The 21,171-nt window shown below is 46.5% G+C and overlaps 1 protein-coding gene and 1 pseudogene across 5 annotated transcripts in view; one reads left to right on the top strand and one right to left on the bottom strand.

Annotated features, from left to right (window-relative positions):
* The window catches only part of DOCK6 (dedicator of cytokinesis 6), a 163,751-nt gene that overhangs the window by 359 nt on the left and 142,221 nt on the right, over positions 1–21,171 (top strand). For all 5 annotated transcript variants that reach the window (XM_040346475.1, XM_040346474.1, XM_040346472.1 and 2 more), the window contains exons 2-5: positions 634–783; positions 4,910–4,990; positions 8,783–8,936; positions 16,135–16,259. In XM_040346475.1, the coding sequence (XP_040202409.1) occupies positions 673–783; positions 4,910–4,990; positions 8,783–8,936; positions 16,135–16,259 (471 nt within the window). In that variant the 5' untranslated portion in view covers positions 634–672. The remainder of the gene's footprint in view (positions 1–633; positions 784–4,909; positions 4,991–8,782; positions 8,937–16,134; positions 16,260–21,171) is intronic.
* On the bottom strand, positions 4,086–4,242 carry LOC120933991 (annotated as a pseudogene).

Here is a 21,171-nt window from a genome sequence, read left to right as displayed (position 1 = left end):
TCTTCCTCTTCCCCCCCTCTCTCTCTTCCTCTTCCCCCCCTCTCTCTCTTCCTCTTCCCCCTCTCTCTCTTCCCCTTCCCCCTCTCTCTCTGCCCCTCCCCCCTCTCTTCCCCCTCTCCCCTCTCTTCCCTTCCCCCCTCTCTCTTCTCTCTCTCCCCTCTCTCTTCCCCCTCTCCCCTCTCTCTTCCCCTTCCCCCCTCCCCTCTCTCTTCCCCTTCCCCCTCTCCCCTCTCTCTTCCCCTTCCCCCTCTCCCCTCTCTCTTCCCCTTCCCCCTCTCCCCTCTCTCTTCCCCTTCCCCCTCTCCCCTCTCTCTTCCTCTTCCCCCTTTCCCCTCTCTCTTCCTCTTCCCCCCTCTCTCTTCCCCCTCCCCCTCTCTCTTCCCCCCTCCCCCCCTCTCTCTTCCCCCCCCCCCCCCTCTCTCTTCCCCCCTCCCCCCTCTCTCTTCCCCCTCCCCCCTCTCTCCTCTCCCCCCTCTCGCTCCCCTCTCTCTCTCTTTCCTCTCTCTCTACCCCCTGCCCCTTTTCCCCCTCTCTTTTCTCCCCTCTCTCTCTTTCTTTCTTTCTCTTTCTCTTCTCTTCTCTCTCTGTCAAATTTTCAGAATTTTACATCTGTATATATTTTTTGCTTCCTAGATATCCGAGGCGTTCCACTTCGACCTGAATTCTGACGCAATGAAAAACATGCTGCGGGCACAAGGTGGACACCCAGCACCCTCCACCCTGGCAAGATCAGCCATATTCTCCATCACATACCCATCTCCTGACATATATCTCGTCATCAAGGTGCTTTATCCACATCCATTGAGTGTCAGCGCCATGTTCTGCTGTCTGTGTGATATCCATCGTGTGTTACATACCTAACATCGCTAGCTGTACAGATCTGGCCATACATAGTCGTGTTCCTCATGCCTGGGAGTCTGAAAAATACAGTTTGCCTCTACGGTTTTTAAACCATTTCTGGAAACTCCTTAAAAGGGTTGTAAAGGTACAATTTTTTTTCCCTAAATAGCTTCCTTTACCTTGCAGTCCTCCTTCACTTAGAGCACGACACTCCACTCCAGGGAGAAATCCTTGCATTACTGTGTGGAGTTACAGACAGAAGAACAGGAAGTGAGGATTTCTCAGAAGAAATAAGGACATTTAAAAGCAAAATGGAAGGATGAGGTAAGTGAAGTAGGACTGCACTAAGGTAAAGGAAGCCATTTAGGGAAAAAAAATTGTACCTTTACAACCCCTTTTAAAATAAGCATGTCATCAACCTGGACCACTCAATGCATTGGTCTCCATCAGTGAAAACTTTATGTCAAAATGATAAGTAGATCCAGAAATGCAGTAGGCTAAAGTTTCATGGAAATCTTGATTAAATCCTGTGACCAGTTATCACATTAAAGGATCATTTCACCTTTGGAACATGTAATGTGTCCCAGCATCTGTATCTTCTCCCCCCGATCCTCCCCTCCCTGTGACGGATCCTCTACCTGCACCCGCCATCACAATTTGAAAACAGTGCGAGGCTCCACCCATACGGCCGCATCATTCAATCACATCATCTATGATGAATAGACTACAAGTACAAGTACCATCAGCCATTGCGGCTGATGGCTTGTAGTTCTCAATGAACTGCAAAGGCACTGGCGAGCATTCTCGTAGTTCATTGATCTTCCTGCTCTCAAGTAACTGCCTTTTTGTATCAGAGGTATGGGCAGACAGCTATCCTGAGAGTCTGCAGGAGTCTGCTGATTGCGCGTGCAGTGCTCTGCAAGCTCCTTAGGAAAAATATAAATAGAATAGATGCACATTTTATTATACCTGCAAAAAATGTGCACTTATTATTTTTTTTTCAAAATAAAAACTTAGCCTTAGCCTTTAAAAGAGCAATAGAAACTTTTGGAAGGCCGAGGAGAAGGGGGGTATTAGAGGAGATGATAAGGTTATGTCCTGTTAACAGTTTTTGAGAGCCGGGACTCAAATCCATTTTTCCAAAATTTTGTATTTTAGATATTATTAGCATTTTGTCCCTCACAGCACCAGTGATGGTTAGTTTCTAGAAATAGGGAGGGATAAGTTGCGCTGATAAAGTGAAAATTGAAAAAATGACATTCAATGTTGATAAAACCAAAAAATGAAAGTCCATAAAAAGTCCTCAGAATTGCAAGGAATGTAAATCGTGAGAAAATAACAATGCAGTGAAGCTAAACGTAACCACCACCGATGAAGTTAGTAAGTATGTGTGCTTACCAGAAGGCAAGCTAATCGAGCTTGCGGCTGAACCCCATCCAGATCCTTTAACATGGAGCTGCTGTCAACATCAGAGGTGAGAATCCTCCCAATTGGTGAAGAAGTATGGAAATTCCAAGAAAAAGAAACTTGCATAGTGATGTACCGAATAGACTGAGACATATCATATGATAGCACACTGGAAGAAGAGAACCACCACCGATAGGGGACACCGTAAGACTTATGCGCTTACCAGACAGATACATTTAATTGGCTTGCGGCTGAACCCCAGCCAGGGCCTTTACGGAACTATCTCCAACCTCATAGGATCAGGACTCCCCCAGTTTCCACGGCAATAGTTAACCACCGAAAAAATGAAATGAATCCAACAATAGTGACGTACCGTAGAAAAATGTGGTTTAATAAAATAAAAGTAACACTTACAAAGGATCAAACGTTAAAAAAGTGGAGTCTGGGTTAGTTTCTAACCACAAAAGGATTATCTGGTGGCTGGCCAGAGAAAGCCTGACTGTTTCTAACAATACCACTTTCCACAGGGGTTCCCCAGCTACATTTAGGAAAAAATTGTCATATGTGGTTGCCCAGGCTTTGTGCTGCTCCTTGGTCTGATCTGTCAGATTACAGAGTTATCCACAGAGCAGTATTACTGTGCATCCTTCTATGGGTATGGGGGAACCACCCGGGTATTTCTCCCAGTCGGGCTAAAGGGACTCAAGTAGAAAACAAGTTGTTTCCTCTTTTGTCAAGTTTATTTTGTGTTAAATTGGAAATGTAAGGGTATAGAACACAGTAATACACTTTTATACAACAACTTGCACAGATGTGTTCCCTGGTGTAAACTACTTACAAGTGGTTTGGGGACAATGCAGCATTGTTTAAGGTGATTTTCAGGTATTGATATCCATATGTGATTTCCAGGTATGGATATTTTATACATAGATTGGTACTGTTTGGCTTAATGTAACAATGCATATACCATACCTGGTCAATCCCTCCGTAGACTGGAAATCACTGTAGTAGGCACCCCTACTGCAGTGATCTCCACTAGCTTCTGGGTCCTGTGCTGAGCAGCTGCCCTGCTGCTTACTTAACATGTTTTTTGTTTTTTTGCCCGTGGTGTGTGAACACACTCGGACTCCACTCGGTGCACCAAAAAAGTGAAATACAAAACGTGCACAGGGTGTACTCATAGTCCTCCTCTGAAGAGAAAGGGCCCTACCCTGATCCCCCGGGGCGTTAGGCTCCAGGCGGGGACTGGGGTACTTAACATGATCCATCTGGCCGAAACCCGACAGACCCTGTTTGCTGGGAGGTCTGCGGAAACAGGCCAACCCAAGTACTAGATGGGGCTTCCCGGAGTGGAGAGGGGGCGAACCAAGCCAGAAAGACATATCCACCCCCTCCCAAGACTTTCAGGGCAGGCCCGATGACCTACACCCTACCAGTCAAACGTGAAAAAGTGTATAACAACAAAAAAGAGAAAGTGACAGAACAAACACACATATATAGTGGGGGGAAGGAAGTAGAGGAGAAGTGAAAGGTGCCATTGTGCATTACAATGGCCGGCCCCTATGGCCAGGAATAAAAAAAATCCTCTGGTCCTAGCCAAAAGGCTTGGCCCTAAAGGCAGGTGTGAAAAAAATGCAGTGACCTTGGTGCTATAAGTCAAATTGACCCCCGCTCACAGTGAGATTACGGCACCCCTGGACTGCCACTCCAGGGGCATATGCACCACAGGCTTTTTTCGGAACCTGGCCTTCATCCAGACCAATGCAGCCCCCATCCCCACCAGAAGTACCCTTCCAGCTTTCCCAGGGGGAACCTATTGCCGGCCTCCAAGTTCGTTAGGACGCTCCGCATTTGGTTTGCACCAATACCAACCATCTAGGTACCATTACACCAGAGGATTTGCATAGCCACCACCCCAACCTCCACCATAGTCGGCTTGGCAATTGATAAGAACAGATACTACGCTTGATCTTAGCCAAAAGGCAGAGAAGCTTACTGCACATATGAGGTCGCTCAATGAATGCAAATCGTTTTCTAATTCGTCCAGGTGGAGATTATGACATCACTGCTCCGCCACTCCACCTCATCCAATTCATTGAGAAAATGTAAAACGATCTCTGAATGGTTCCTATGCTGAGCAGGCGACCTCTAGTGTTTCCGGTGCAGCAGAGCAGCCACTTGGTACAGGAATCAGAAGCTAGTAGAGATCATGGTAGTAGCGGTGCCTAATTTAGTGATTTCCAGCTTCAATGGGCAGGCATGGTATGTGCATAGTTATATTGGTCCATACCTTCTTTAATGCAAATGTGTAGTTATTTGTAAGTGAGTAGAAGGGCTTGTATTGATGGGGTTTGTGGTTAAACCGATGTTTGCATTTGCTGTGCCATACTGCTGGTAGATCCATTTTCCACATGGTAATAGAAAGTTCTTCTTTCCAAAATTACGTATGGTTTGGGTGCCTTGAGTTTCACCCGTGTACATTGTTTAATAGGAAAGACCTCCTATGTATGGTCATCTCCGTATTATACCACCGAGGTCATACGCCTTGTCATGCCTTTACATAGATATCACAGTGTGATGTGTATATGTTGCACTGTGCACATTTGTGTGTGTGTTCAATTTCCTTGTGATGTATGTGAATGTTTTCTGTGTTCTATTTTAGCTGGAGAAGGTCCTACAGCAGGGAGACATCGGGGATTGCTGTGAGCCGTACATGGTCTTAAAAGAGAGTGACGGCATCAAGGTAAGAAAAAGATTTATTGCAAGGTCTATGTCAGGCATGTCCAAAGTCCGGCCCGCGGGCCAATCGCGGCCCGCAAGCCGGTTTTGAACGGCCATCCTGGTTCTCAGGTGTGCCGCAGTATCGGGGGAGATGAGGGCTGTCAGATCTCCCGAGCTCCTGCCAAACTATACATCAGCACTGTAAGAAGCTCCTTCAGCCTCAAAAGTGAAAGTAAATGCAGGGGAGTGTGCTATGCTCTCTGCTTCCCCCTAGAGTGCAGTCCCCGGCTGAATGAGGAAACTGGAAAGGTACTGTGCTGGAAAGAGCATGCAGAAAATTAAAGTGGGAGCAAATTGAAAATTCACTATCTCTTTGCTTGTTTTGGGTCGGTGCCTTGGGAAGTATTAAAGCCAAAACATTAGCATGACAGCCAGACAATTAGCATACCCATCATATGATGCATGATGAGTACTATTTCCATTTGCCACACATATATGTGTTGGTGGCACCTGTTAAATAAGGGAATTTGTTTTGTTTTTTTGGGACATTATGAATATCTACGCTTCAAATGTCGGTGAAATACCAAGGGCCAGATTCTCAAAAGAGATACGATGGCGTATCTCCAGATATGCCGTCGTATCTCTGAGTTGCGCCGTCGTATCTATGCGCCGCATAGATTTCCCTTAGATCCGACAGGCGAAAGTCTCTTAAGCCGTCTGATCGTAACTGCATATTTAGGCTGGCCGCTAGGGGCGTGTACGCTGATTTACGCGTCGAAATATGTAAATCAGCTAGATACGCGAATTCACGAACGTACGCCCGGCCGACGCAGTACAGTTACGCCGTTTACGTTGGGCTTTTCCCGGCAGAAAGTTACCCCTGCTATATGGTGGCGTAAGTGCGGTGTACCAATGTTAAATATGGCCGTCATTCCCGCGCCGAAATTTGAAAATGTTACGTCGTTTGCGTAACTCGTCCGTGAATGGGGCTGGACGTAATTTACGTTCACGTCAAAACCAATACGTCCTTGCGGCGTATTGGGAGCAATGCACACTGGGAGATTTCCACGGATGGCGCACGCCCCCCCTGTCCCACATTTGAATTAGGCGGGCTTACGCAGGCCGATTTACGCTACGCCGCCGCAACTTACGGAGCAAGTGCTTTGAGAATACAGCACTTGCCCGTCTAAGTTGCGGAGGCGTAACGTAAATCAGATACGTTACGCCCGCGCAAAAATACGCGGATGTGCAAGAATCTGGCCCCAAGTGTGAAAGGAGACACATGTGCTATTTAATATCATTGCAAATTCTTCTTGGGAAACTCATGCCATATGCGGGTAAATGTAGCAACTAATGGCCTAGCACCAAGCAATAGAAATATCAGTTCATACCTGGGCCCCTTTGTAACTAGTAATAGACGCAGTACAAGAAGAGACAGGCCAGCAGCTGTACAGTGTGAAAGGCCCACATGTTGCAGCTATTACCGACATGAATGTTGTGTCTCCATAAACATTTCTTTTCGTTGAGATTCATCTATGCTGATCTATAAACATCGCATTCTGCAGACTTTTCACTTACTGTGAAAGTCCTCTGCCTCTCTCTGTAGGCCTTAGGCAATCACGTAGCAATGTCTTTTTTTTTTATTTAAAAAAATATAGTACCACGGAGCAAAAAGATTAAAACTGACATTTTGTTACAGTGAGCCAGTTTGGCAAAAATTTAAGTGGTTGTAAAGTCAGAAGTTTTTTTTATCTTAATGCATTCTATACATTAAGATAAAAAGCCTTCTGTGTGCAGCAGCCCCCCTAAGGCCTCTTTCACACTGGGGCGGGAGGTGCGCTGACGGTATAGCGGCGCTATTTTTAGTGGCGCTATATCGTTGGAATTGCGGTGGTATTCGGCCGCTAGCGGTGTGGTTTTAACCCCCGCTAGTGCCCGAAAAAGGGTTAATAACGCCGGCGATGCGCGGTTTCCCATTACTTTCAATGGGAAGGAGCGGTAAACACACCACTCCTTCACCGCTCCAAAGATGCTGCTAGCAGGTCATTTTGGAGCGGTCCTGCTAGCGCACCGCTCCAGTGTGAAAGCCCTCGGGCTTTCACACTTAGACTGCGGGGCAGGAGTTTTTCAGGCGGTATTTAGGCGCTATTTTTAGCGCTAAAACGCCTGAAAAACTCCTCAGTGTGAAAGGGGTCTAATACTTACCGGAGCCCCATCTCTGTCCAGTGATGTCCACCAGTGTCTCGACCGTCTGGGACTCTCCTTCCTGATTGGTGCCATTGGCTCCCACTGCAGTCCATCAAAGTCAGTTAGCCAATCAGGAGAGAGAGGGGGCGGGGCCGAATCGCAGCTCCGTGCCTGAATGGACACACAGAGCTGCAGCTCAGCTTGGGTGCCCCCCATAACGAGCTGCTTGCTCTGGGGGCACTTAACAGAGAAGCGACCCGAGAAGAGGAGGATCCGGTCTGCTCTGTGCAAATCCAGCAGGTAAGTACAGTATAACATGTTTGTTATTTATTTTATTTTTTTCAAATATATTTTTTATTGGTTTAGAATTTGGGGAAGGCAAAGTTCAATGACATAGATAACATACAATATTCACAACAATTGGGTCAGTTAAATGAAGGATCAACGTCTCATTTAGTAATACAATAATAGGCATGTCCACGAAAAGAAAAAAATATTTGTTTGTTGGGTGGAAAACACTGCAAAATCTCCACAGGAAGAGGCCTGAACCGCCCAACCCATCATTTTTTATGTGTTCCAAGGAACAGAAGAAAAGGATAACATGGCTCTAATAAAGTAGGTAAAGGAAAATAGGAGAAGGTGGTTAGGAGAGAATGAGTATGGAAAGGATCAAGAGGTGGGGTGGAGGAAAGGCGGATGGGGGTGCTGCCGGTGGGTGGGGGGGCAGTTGTGCTAATGCCGCCTCCCCCCCAAAAAAAACACCATCCGCCACTGGTCTAGAGTACTAGGGGACCACCAGGCACTTTCCTGGAGGCCTAAGCAATGGCTTTGTTATTTTTATAGAACAAAAAAAAACAAGACTTTACAATTACTTTAAAGATAAATGTAAATGTTTTGAAGACAGCATACACTTGTACATACTTTTTTCACAATACTTGTTCATAGCTAGATGTTTTTTTGTATGAAAGTAACACGTTGTCACTGTACATTGTGGGATGTGTGTTAAACCAGTGGTCATCAACCCTGTCCTCAGGGCCCACTAACAGACCAGGTTTGCAAGATAACTGAAATACATCACAGGGGATATCATTTGCTGCTCAGTGATTGCAGTATTCTAGTCTGCATCTCCCAAGGTAATGCATAAAACCCGGCCTGTTAGTGGGCCCTGAGGACAGGGTTGATGACCACTGCGTTAAACGGTTATGCCCCTGTGACCAGGTTGAGGAAAATTAAATTTGCACATATATTCTTAACAAGCAGCAAACGAGTACTTACTGACCTCTGTAGATGCAGGCACTGTGAAGTAATTCATCCTCAAAGTCACAGCAGCAGTCTTTCTTTCATCAGCCAAGATCCCTCTGCTACTTCTAGAGCACATGCTCTATGTTCGAGATCGGAAGGCCAAAGAGTCTTTGCTGGTAGGAGAAAGGTTGTTTGGTCTGCTGAGTCGGTATTGGAAGAAGGAGCTGAAGATTTGTAGCTGAAAGCGGTAGCATGAGGAATTGAAGCTGCTTTTTCACTGCTTCACTAGGATTGGGAGCTGAGCTGTCGAAGTCACTCATGTGAAGGAAGTTGCAGGGAAAGCTGAGCTGCTTACTGAGCATTTTATTTTATTTTATGTCCCCAGAACAAGGAAAAGGTGGACAAACTGAGGGCCCAATCTGAACAGTTCTGCTCCCGGCTGGGTCGGTATCGCATGCCCTTTGCTTGGACTGCCATTCACCTAATGAATATTGTGAACAGCATGGGGACAACTGGTGGGGACTCGGACTCTGAGGGTGGTAAGAAATAATCAGGTTTTTTTTCCTCTTTTTATGAATAGTTAAACACGGCATCATTTTTTTCAGTGGCAGATTTCATGATATTAGGTTTTCCCAGTTTTTGTAGTCATAGATCTGCCTAGTGATGGAACTATATGTGGCAATGATAGCACAACAGGTCTCGAGACTCAGGCAGGCACACTGTGAGATTTCTGTATATTCATAGGCTGTCTATAGACAATGGCCCGGATTCAAGAAGCAATTGCGCCTGTGTAACCATAGGTTACACAGCGCAATTACTTGCCCCGGCGTTACGAATGCTCCTGATTCAGGAACATCGTAACGCCGACTGCAGCCTAAAATCTGCGTGGCATAAGGCTCTTATGCCACGCATATCTTAGGCTGCATTCTAGCGATGGCAGCTAGGTGGCGTTCCCGTTGTGCTCAGTGTATAGTATGCAAATTGCATACTAACACCGATTCACAACGTTGCGCGAGCCCTGCGTACGCAATTTACGTAGTTTGCGTACGTCAGGTTTCGCGTAAGGTTGCACATCCTAAAAGCAGGGGCAGCCAATGCTAAAAAATACCCGTCGTTCCCGCGTCGCGAAATTTGAAATCTACGTCGTTTGCGTAAGTGATTCGTGAATGGCGCTGGACGCCATTCACGTTCACTTTGAAGCAAATGACGTCCTTGCGACGTCATTTGCCGCAATGCACGTCGGGAAAGTTTCCAGACGGAGCATGCGCTCTACGCTCGGTGCGGGAGCTCGCCTAATTTAAATGATTCCCGCCCCCTACGGGATAATTTACATTAGGTGCCCTTACGCAGGGCAAGTTTACACAGCGCACACGCAATTTACGGAGCTACTGCTTAGGATATGCTTAGGATATGAAAACCTCTATCCTAAGTTTTTGGTATTGTACAATAATCCACAAGGACACTCAAATTGATTTACCACATCTATTGTGCTACAGTTATTGAAGGCTCTAATTTCCTTCTCATCCATTGGGGTATACAAGAAGTCTTTGACCTTTTACCGCTGCCTACATGAGGATTAGACACTGGCAAACAAAAAGATCTGTAGGCCAGCCCAGGATACCCACTACTGGCTTGCCTTAATATTTTGCTAATGTCCTGGAAGAATGCATGTCTTTTCTGCAGCGCTGCTTGGTTAAATAATTAACAAAAATTGCAAACACCTTTTTTTTTCTACAATTTTTTTTCTTCCAACTAAGATCCTTCTCTACATCACTGCTGGAGCTTTGACTCTTCAATTGCAGCTTCCCAGTGCATTCATCCCCAGCCTGGCTTTTGGAGAATTGTGTCCGGACCGCACTAGACGTTTTGTAGACAGACTGGAAATTACCCTTAGGCACTGGGTTCTGCAAAGGATGCTTTCCAAACTAGAAAAAGTTGGCTGTGGAGCACTTTCCAAGTCCAGAGCCATTGACGTTTTATAAGTACTATTCCTCCCTCTGATACCAATGATGGGGCAATATTCCTCCCACTGATACCAATGATGGGGCACTATTCCTCCCACTAATGGCAATGATGGGGCTCTATTGCTACCACTGATGGCAATGATGGGGCTCTATTTCTACCACTGATGGCAATGATGGGGCACTATTGCTCCCACTGATGGCAATGCTGGGGCACTATTGCTCCCACTGATGGCAATGATGGGGCAATATTGCTCCCACTGATGGCAATGATGGGGCGCTATTGCTCCCACTGATGCCAACGATGGGGCGCTATTGCTCCCACTGATGCCAACGATGGGGCGCTATTGCTCCCACTGATGCCAACGATGGGGCGCTATTGCTCCCACTGATGCCAACGATGGGGCGCTATTGCTCCCACTGATGCCAACGATGGGGCGCTATTGCTCCCACTGATGCCAACAATGGGGCGCTATTGCTCCCACTGATGCCAACAATGGGGCGCTATTGCTCCCACTGATGCCAAAAATGGGGCGCTATTGCTCCCACTGAGGTCAATGTTGGGCCATAATCTTCCTCCTACTGACCACAGGTACTATGCAACGGAACACCACACCTGAGGCATTGTTTACTCCAACTGACGCCAGTTTCTACCCCCACTGAGACCAGTTTCTAACCCACTGGCCACAATCCAGCCCCCCCCCCCCTAAAGTCTAAAGGAGAGCCCTTTGTTTGGAAAGTTTAGAGACCCCTGATGTAGGTAATGCTTTTATGAAAATAAAAAAACTGTATGTGATCTTTGTCCGTTGTTGTGATCATCGCACCAACAAGCCACCTCAGAATTTGTATCTGACTTTAGGACGTAAAAAACATTGTTCCTTTTTTCTCTGTGGGAAAGGGATTTTCCACTGACCCATTCATTATCAGTTGCAAGGGAGCCCCTTCACTGCCTATCACAAGCATTTCTCAGATTGCTCATACATTTATGCATGGTATGTATGCTGGCATCTTATGACCCCCCCCCCCTTTAACAAGGGAGGAATACTGACTTGTATTATTATTGTATTATTATTATTTGACAATTTTGAAAAATGGCAAGAAGGTCTATTGTGTATGAAAGTATAAATAGACTTGGCCATGTTCCACAATGTGTTGAAATAATTTTTATCAGTTTACGGTAAAATTCTGTATATCGGCGCCTCCTTTAAAACATGAAAGATACCGCATCACTGCCAAGTATTCATCAATTGTTCAGCTCAAGTGATTTTTTTACCAGCATTGACGGGTCTCACAACTCCTACAGAACTACCAGTTTATCAGAAAGCTTGAAGTAGGTCAAATGCCTGTCATTGCACGGGCCCTAATGGAGTGCAGACACCTGCAATGTGTTTCGACCCTGACTGATTGACTGATTTTATTTTTGCTAATTATTTATTTAAGTAATACAGTATCCAACAAAACATATAAAAACAGTACTCCTGGTCATACAGACTACTACACAAAGGCCACACATAGGCTCAACAGATCTAAACAGGCATGGATACGGAGAACAATGGAACAGTGGCGAGAGGGTAACGGAATATGATGGTAACTCGTTTTGAGTGATCAATCGTAAGCCCAATCAAAAAAGATAGCAAGCTTTTCTATGTCACTCTATAACCCTTAATGTCCCTAGCTTGTGACAATGGTGACTGATTTTTGTTTATTTTTTTCCATCAGCATGAACATTGGAGACCACTGTCCTGGAAGATAGCAAACTGTGGTTCGCGGGCTGGATGTGGCCCTTTTCTTGTCTTTATCCAGCCCTTGAGACACAATACCTCTCACTGATACAAGACGCTATTCTGCCAACTGACAACAATGGGGCACTATTCCTCCCAATGATGCCAACTATTGTCCCCGCTAATGCCAAATGTGGCGATGTTTAGTCCAACTGATGCCAGGCAAATTTCCACTCCCGCTGGTCACAGTCCGGCCCCTCTAAAGTCTGAAGTGAAATAAACTGGCCCTTTGTTTAAAAAGTTTGGAGACCCCTGTTCCAGGAGAACAGATCTTAAAATGGAATTGACCCTAAGAAAATAGTGACGGGTAGGATTTTTATGACAAGAGAACCAAGTTGGTCTATTTTGACATCACTTCTTCTTTCTGCCTGTTGACACCACTCTATGCTGTGATGATTTGACTCCCATGCGCATGCAAGGGAGTGAAGTCATCGCAGCCCAGCCAATCAAGTGGCCAAACAGTCTGGACCTGGAAGGAAGATGTAGAGGATGGAAGCGTCCATGACCAGTCTGGGATCACTTGGCAGGTAATTCTGCCATAATGTGCTTATACGGTGCCTTGAAAAAGTATTCATACCCCTTGAAATTTTCCACGTTTTGTCATGTTACAACCAAAAACTTAAATGGATTGTATGTGATGGACCAACACAAAGTGGAAGAAAAATTATAAATGGTTTTCAATTTTTTTTTTTATACAAATATCTGAAAAGTGTGACATGCAATTGTATTCAGCCCTTTACTCTGATACCCCCAACTAAAATCTAATGCAACTAATTGCCTTCAGAAGTCACCTAATTAGTAAATACGACTGTTGGTGACCTTGGTGAACAAACAACATCATGGAGGCCAAGGAACACACCAGACAGGTCAAGGATAAAGTTGTGGAGAAGTTTAAAGCAGGGTTAGGTTCTAAAAAAAAAAAATCTCAAGCTTTGAACATCTCCTGGAGCACTGTTCAATCCATCATCCCGAAAATGGAAAGAGTATGGCACAACTGAAAACCTACCAAGACATGGCCGTCCACCTAACTGACAGGCCGGGCAAGGAGATCATTAATCAGAGAAGCAGCCAAGAGGCCCATGGTAACTCTGGAGGAGCTGCAGAGATCCACAGCTCAGGTGGGAGAATCTGTCCACAGGATAACTATTACGCCTCGTACACACGACCGGGTTTTCCAACGGGAAAACTGCGAGGAGAGCTTTTGGCTGGGAATCCCGGCCATGTGTATGCTCCTTGCAGTTTTTCCCGATGGGAAAACTGCCCAAAAACCGCCGGACAAAAAAAGAGAACCTGCTCTCCTTTTTTTCTTGGGATTCCCGGTAGACTTTTCCCAGTGGAAAACTGAAAATTTTGGCAGCTTTCCTATGGAGAAAAACTCAGATGAAGCATACACACGGTCGGGATTCCTGAGGAAAAGCTATCGGAGTTTTCCCGACGGGAAAACAGAACGTCTGTACAGGGGAAAAGTCGAGAGCAGGTTTTCGGTTTTCCCCTTGGGATTTCCAACTGAACTTTTCCCGTCGGGATTCCAAGTCGTGTGTATTAGGCATAAGTCGTGCACTCCACATATCTGGCCTTTATGGAAGAGTGGCAAGAAGAAAGCCGTTGTTGAAAGAAAGCCATAAGAAGTCCAGTTTGCAAGAAGTCATGTGGGGGACACAGCAAAACATGTGGAAGAAGGTGCTCTGGTCAGATGAGACCAAAATGTAACTTTTTAGACTAAAGGCAAAATACTATGGCCCGGATTCACATACATCGGCGCATATTTATGCCGGCGTAGCGTATCTAATTTACGCTACGCCAACGTACCGCAGAGAGGCAAGCACCGAATTCACAAAGCACTTGCCTCCCAAACTGCGCTGGGTTCCCTCTGCGTAAGCCGTCGTAAGTGGGCGTGAGCCATGCTAATGAGGCGTGACCCCATGCAAATGATGGGCCAAGAGTCATAGAAGTACTTAAAACGAGCGGTGCATGCGTTGTCCCGTGGACGTATCCCAGTGCGCATGCTCAGAATCACGTCGGAACTACTCCCCAAGATACGACGGATCACTGCCTACGACGTGAACGTAACCTATGCCCAGCCCTATTCACGTACTACGTAAACGACGTAAAATACGACGGCTGTGTTCCCTGGTCCATACCTTAGCATGAGTTGCGCCTCATATATGGGGAATAACTTTACGCCGGATGTAGGACTTGCGCAAACCGCGTATATTATGCGCCAGGACGTTCGTGAATCGGCTTATCTACTTAATTTGCGTATATTAATACAAAATCAATGGGAGTGCCCCTTGCGGCCAGCGTAAATATGCGCCCACGATACGCCGGCATAGGAAAGTTACGTCGGTTGGATGAAGCCTATTTTCAGGCGTATCTAGTTTTGTGGGCACGGCGCACAGATACGACGGCGCATATTTGCACTTACGCGGCGTATCTCGAGATACGTCGGCGTAAGTGCTTTGTGAATCCAGGCCTATGTGTGGCAGAAAACTAACACTGCACATCACCCTGAATACACCATCCCCACTGTGAAACATGGTGGTGGCAGCATCGTGTTGTGGAGATGCTTTTCTTCAGCAGGGACAGGGAAGCTGGTCAGAGTTGATAGGAAGATGGATGGAGCCAAATACAGGGCAATCTTAGAAGAAAATCTGAGTCTGAAAAAGACTTGAGACTGGGGTGGAAGTTTACCTTCCAGCAGGACAACGACCCTAAACATACAGCCAGAGCTACAATGGAATGGTTTAGATCAAAGCATATTCATGTGTTAGATTGGCCCAGTCAAAGTCCAGACCTAAATCCAATTGAGAATCTGTGGCAAGACTTGAATATTGCTGTTCACAGACGCTCTCCATCTAATCAGACAGAGCTTGAGCTATTTTGCAAAGAAGAATGGGCAGAAATGTCACTGTCTAGATGTGCAAAGCTGGTAGAGACATCCCCAAAAGACTTGCAGCTGTAATTGCAGCGAAAGGGGGTTCTACAAAGTATTGACTCCGGGGGGCTGAATACAAGTGTACCCCACACTTTTCACATATTTATTTGTAAAAAATGTTGAAAACCATTTATCATTTTCTTTGCACTTCACAATTATGAGCCACTCTCTGTTGGTCTATCACATAAAATCCCAATAAAATACATTTGTTTTTGGTTGTAACATGACAAAATGTGGAAAATTTCAAGGGGTATGAATAATATTTTTTCAAGGCACTGTATGCTTTGAATATTAGAACATTATGGCTACCAGCCCCTGGGGGCCCATTCAAAAATAAATCAATGCAAAGTTATGCTTTAAGATCTACCCACTTTGTTAGGTTAGCACTGTAGCAGGGATCAGAGATCATTTAATATCTTGGTTAGAAAGGCAGATTGTATAAATCAGGGGTAGGCAACCTAGGACCCTCCAGCTGTTGTGGAACTACATTTCCCATGAGGCAATGCAAGGCTGGCAGTTAAAGTTACTTCCGGAGGCATGATGGGACTTGTAGTTCTGCAACAGCTGGAGGGCCCCAAGGTTGCGTTCCCCTGGCATAAAGGGGTTTAGCTAGTTTCAAGCATTTATTTGCAAGTAATAAATATATTACAAGACAACTTGAAGCTGGTTTCAACTAAGGAGCGTGCATTATTATGGACTGGTTTTAGGGTTGCATATAGACAGAAATGAACAATTGAATGTATATTTAGGCAGTGATCCACTATCTAAAAGGATATTCAGGTGAGCGGTCTTTTCTACTGCTATGGCCATGACTTCATCGGTAAACATTGGCCTGATTTTATTAGAATGATGAAAGGTTCTGGGCGCCGGGCCTGCAGTATTTGATCCCACTATAGCTCAGGATTGGCAAGCCAGGTAGAAGTCTGTTTAGGGCTTTTTTTTGCTCGGTCCAATTGGTTATCTAAGGTCTGGCTGTGTATAGCAGTAGAGCACAATGATTGCGTATTTGTCTATGGCTCCTAAGGTAACCACAATCTGATTCTCCCCCTGGTTTGTACAGAACGAAAAGGCACATGGAACGAGAGGAAGAGGAAAGCCTTTGAGCGGCTCAGTGTTGGGGAGGAAGTTTGTGGGTTTAACACTTTCCGACCAGCGACTCTCACCGTCACCAACTTCTTTAAACAGGTGAGATGTGTGTGGGAGATGAAACCAGTTGTACGCAACAATTAAACTGGAAAGAGATTAACACTTATAGCTGGATTCAGGTAGGGCGGCGTATTTTAGAGCCGGCGTATCGTATTTACGCTACGCCGCCGTAAGTCAGAGAGGCAAGTGCTGTATTCACAAAGCACTTGCCTCCTAAGTTGCGGCGTAGCGTAAATGGGCCGGCGTAAGCGCGCCTAATTCAAATTGTGAAGAGGTGGGCGAGTTTTATGTAAATAAACCATGACCCGACATGATTGACATTTTTAACGAACGCCGCAAGGACTTATTGGTCATGAACGTGAACGTAAATTACGTCCAGCCCCATTCACGGACGACTTACGCAAACGACGTAATATTTTCAAAATTCTACGCTGGAACGACGTCCATACTTAACATTGGCTAGGCCAGCTATTTGTTCGACTAACTTTACGTCTGAAAACGCCTTACGTAAACGGCGTATCTTTACTGCGACGGGCAAGCGTATGTTCGTGAATAGGTGTATCTTGCTAATTTACGCATTCTAGGCGTAAATCAGCGTTCACGCCCCTAGCGGCCGGCGGAACTAGACAGCTAAGATACGACGGCGCAGGCGGTCGTATCTTAGCTACATTTAAGTGTAACTCAATTTGAGAATACACTTAAATGTACGACGGCGCAGATTCAGAGTTATGACGGCGTATCTAATGATACGCCGGCTTTACTCTTTGTGAATCCAGCTAATAACCGGTGATTGAATCTGGTTTGACATTACTACATTGAAAGGATATTACAAGGCTGCTAGACTGTCTTGGTACCACATCATTATAATTGAAGGAAACCATATTATTTTCAGGAATTTTAAGGTACCACTCACTATAGAAGCGGAGGTTCACTCAAAAAACAAGTATATAACATTACATTCTGTATACCTCAAACATGTACAGTATGCTGTTTTTTTTGGGGGGTGTACATACGGTATTATCGCTATTTTTCACCTGGCTTCCGGGTACTCGCTCACGCGGGAGTAGGCGTTCCTATGCAGTGGCGCAATGTCATCTGGGACTTCGCCCAGATGATTGACGAGCCTGACAAAAACTTCCCCCCCGGCGGATAAGGGGCGTCACGAGTTTCCAAAACTAGCCGAACTGCGAGTCGGCTCTATTCGGCGCCTGCGCACCGACTAGGAGCCGTGTAGAGCTGACTGTGCAGGCGCCGATAAAAGGTCCTTTTCAAATGTTAGATTTTGGATAAACTTTGTTTGATTTGCATGAATGTGAGTATTACCGTATTTATCGGGGTATACCGCGCACCAGCGTATAACGCGCACCCCAAGCTTAGAAAGGTAGTTTAAGGAGAAAAAAAACTTACATTTTTGCCCGGCGTCCGTCTGCGGCCTTGTCCGGCGTCCGTCTGCGGCCTTGCCCGGCGTCCGTCTGCGGCCTTGCCCGGCGTCCGTCTGCGGCCTTGTCCGGCGTCCGTCTGCGGCCTTGCGCGGGGTCCGTCCAGCCTTGTGGGTGTCCGTCTGCGGCTTTGGAGGTGTCCGTCTGCAGCCTTACGCGGGGTCCGTCCAGCTTTGTGAGTGTTTGTCTGCGAGTCCATCCGCACCTTGCCCGGGGTTGCAGCGGTGTGTGTTTTTGGATTTGGCGCCTCGGCCGAGCCGAGATGAGACGGATTTCCTATGTGTTTGGCTCCTCTCGGCTTCTCTCGGCTCCTCTCGCGTGGCTGCGGGCGGAGCCGAGCCTACCCGAGTGCGCAGTACACTCGGCTTGGCTCTAGGCTGCGGCGCTCAGAGACAGCGGGGATCGGCGTATATCGCGCACCCACGATTTTCCCCTGATTTTAAGGGGAAAAAAGTGCGCGTTATACGCCGATAAATATGATATCTCTAATGGGGCTCAAAGTGATTGCAAAGTCTCGTTTTAAAAAACAAACAAACAAAAAAAGAAAACATGTTATACTTGCCTGCTTTTGTGCACAGAGCCCGGATCCTCCTAACAAGCATTGTAATCCCTCTCCACCCAAAACCAAAAAAAAAAAGCTTTACCTTTAGTTGTACTTTAAGTTTCTTTATCGTTACATCACGGGACACAGAGTGGCATTCATTACTATATGGGTTATATGGAGTACCTTCAGGTGATGGACACTGGCAATCTCAAACAGGAAATGCCCCTCCCTATATAACCCCCTCCCATAGGAGGAGTACCTCAGTTTTTACATAGTTTTTCTTGCAATACTACTCAGGGGGACAGAATGATTTTTCTTTCCTGGATTTGAAACAAAAAACAAAAAACAAAAAAAAAAAAAAAGGAAAGATTGAAAAAAGATTGAAAAAAAAGTCATCTAGGGGAGAGGAAGCATTTTTTATCCCCCAAACAGGTGTTTGGGCAATTAACTTTTATAGTTCCAAGTACCAATAGGTAGCAGGTGTACCTCGGTATTGTACCATGGCATCCGGGTCAGAGGGTACAAGAGGTGGGGATTCCCCCAGAGAGTCTGAGGTCTCGGACAAAGCTATGCCGCTGATTTCCCCACAGGGAGCCTTGGGGCCATCGGGATCTGGGGCTGGAGCTGGCGCGGGTCAGTCCAACCCTAAGATGGTCACGGACGAGGTATTACTCACCTCTTTAAGAGAGATGGAGAAAAGAATGGGAAAAATGATAGCCACAGCTATGCGGGGCAGTAAACGGATTAGATCTCCGTCGCCCGAGCGTGGACCCTCAGAAGAGGAGGTCCTTTCCTCAGGGGAATTGGACGATCTCTTGGACAAGGACCAAGTAGGTTCAGGGATCGAAGATCCGGATACAGAGGAGTCTGGAGCAGTCTCCCAAGGGGAGGGCTGGTGGATTCAAGCCTTAACGGACTTGGTCCATAATGCATTCAACTTGCCAGTACCAGATCTCCAGGTATCGACGGTTTCAGCTTTGGGCTCACTGAGGGCGCCTCAAAGCAATGCAGTGTTTCCGATCCACCCTCTATTAGAGGGAGTTTTGTTCCAAGATTGGAACAAGCCAGATAAAATCTTCTTACCACCTAAAAGATTCTCTGCCCTATATCCTATGGAAGATAAATTTTCCAAGAAATGGGCTACTCCTGCAGTGGACGCAGCCATCTCATGTGTTAACAAGTCGTTAACATGCCCTGTAGAAAACATACAGGTATTCAAGGATCCAGTTGATAAACGCTTGGAAGCACTACTTAAGAACTCCTTCACTACGGCAGGGGCAGTAGTACAGCCAGCTGTGGCTGCGATTGGGGTTGCTCAAGCATTATCGGATCAAATTAAGCAGATGCTTAAACTTATTCCTGCCCAGCAGGCAGAAGAATTTTCGGATGTCCCTAGGGCCATATGTTTTACAGTAGACGCAATTAAGGATTCTATCCAGCAAGCGTCACGTTTATCGTTATCCCTTATCCATATGAGAAGACTCTTATGGTTAAAGAGCTGGGAGGCCGAGCCCCCATGCAAGAAGCTCCTGGTAGGGTTTCCCTTCTATGGAGGACGACTCTTCGGAGAAGACCTAGATAAATACATTCAGACCATTTCAAACGGCAAAAGTACTCTCTTGCCAACTAAGAAGAAGTTTCAGGGGCCTGTGTTTAAACGACAGTACTCCCCTGGGCAGGGGCCCTCTAATGCCAAACAGTATCGACGGCCTCCTGCGAAAGCAAACTTCGGCTTCAACAGCAAGTCTCAAGGACAGGCTGCTAGAGGCAGAAAGCAGTGGTTTCGCAAACCATCAAAACCAGCCCCCAAGCCCTTATGAAGGGGCGCCCCCACCCACGAAGGTGGGGGGAAGGCTGCGACTCTTTTCAGAGGTTTGGGAAGCCAGCATTCCCGACGAGTGGGTACGGTCTTCCGTGGCCACGGGCTACAAATTAGATTTCCTAAAGTTTCCTCCTCCTCATTTCCAGGAGTCGAGGATTCCAAACGATCCGGAGAAAGGAGCCGCATTAATGTCGGCATTAAATCATCTACTTTCCCAGGAAGTAATAGTAGAGGTACCAGTCCTGGAACAGGGACTAGGTTTCTACTCCAACCTATTCATCATCCCGAAGTCCAATGGAGATGTCAGGCCAAGTTTGGACCTAAAGATGGTAAATGCATACCTAAAGATCCACTCATTTCGGATGGAATCCGTGCGGTCAGCAGCTGCCACACTCCAAAAGGACGACTTCATGGCGTCCATAGACATAAAGGATGCCTACCTTCATGTTCCAATTTATCAGCCACATCAAAAATATCTACGCTTCATGGTGGCTTCGCGTCACTTCCAATTCGTGGCGCTTCCCTTCGGGTTGGCTACGGCCCCCCGGGTGTTCACGAAGGTCCTAGCTTCAATCCTAGCCAAACTAAGGATCCAAGGGGTCACGATCCTAGCATACCTGGACGACCTCCTAGTCATAGATCACTCGTCTCCCGGCTTGGAGCGAGCAGTGGCCCTCACGGTCCAATACCTCGAGAAGTTCGGCTGGGTCCTAAATCGAGAAAAGTCAGCTTTCCTGCCCACAAGGCAGTTGGAATATCTCGGCATGAGATTAGACACAGAACAACAAGGAGTGTTTCTACCTCTGAGGAAGGTCAAAGCCATCAAGGAATTAATCCTACTGGTTCTAAGCAAAAAGGAACCGACTATTCGCCTATGTATGAGGTTACTAGGCAAGATGGTGGCCACATTCGAGGCGGTACCATACGCCCAGAGTCACACTCGCATCCTGCAGGCAGCCATCCTGTCAGCATGGAGCAGAAGGCCACAGGCCTTGGATATCCCGTTGCCGCTCTCATCAAGAGTCCGACAAAGTCTGTGTTGGTGGTTAGACCCTCAGAACCTACTGAAGGGGAGATCTTTCAGCCCAGTGGCTTGGAAGATAGTGACCACAGACGCCAGCCTGACAGGCTGGGGAGCAATTTTGG

Source organism: Rana temporaria, chromosome 3 (assembly GCF_905171775.1).
Source record: "Rana temporaria chromosome 3, aRanTem1.1, whole genome shotgun sequence".
NCBI lineage: Eukaryota > Metazoa > Chordata > Amphibia > Anura > Ranidae > Rana > Rana temporaria.
Note: the sequence above shows the minus strand (reverse complement) of the source record. Positions and strands in the feature narration are given on the sequence as shown.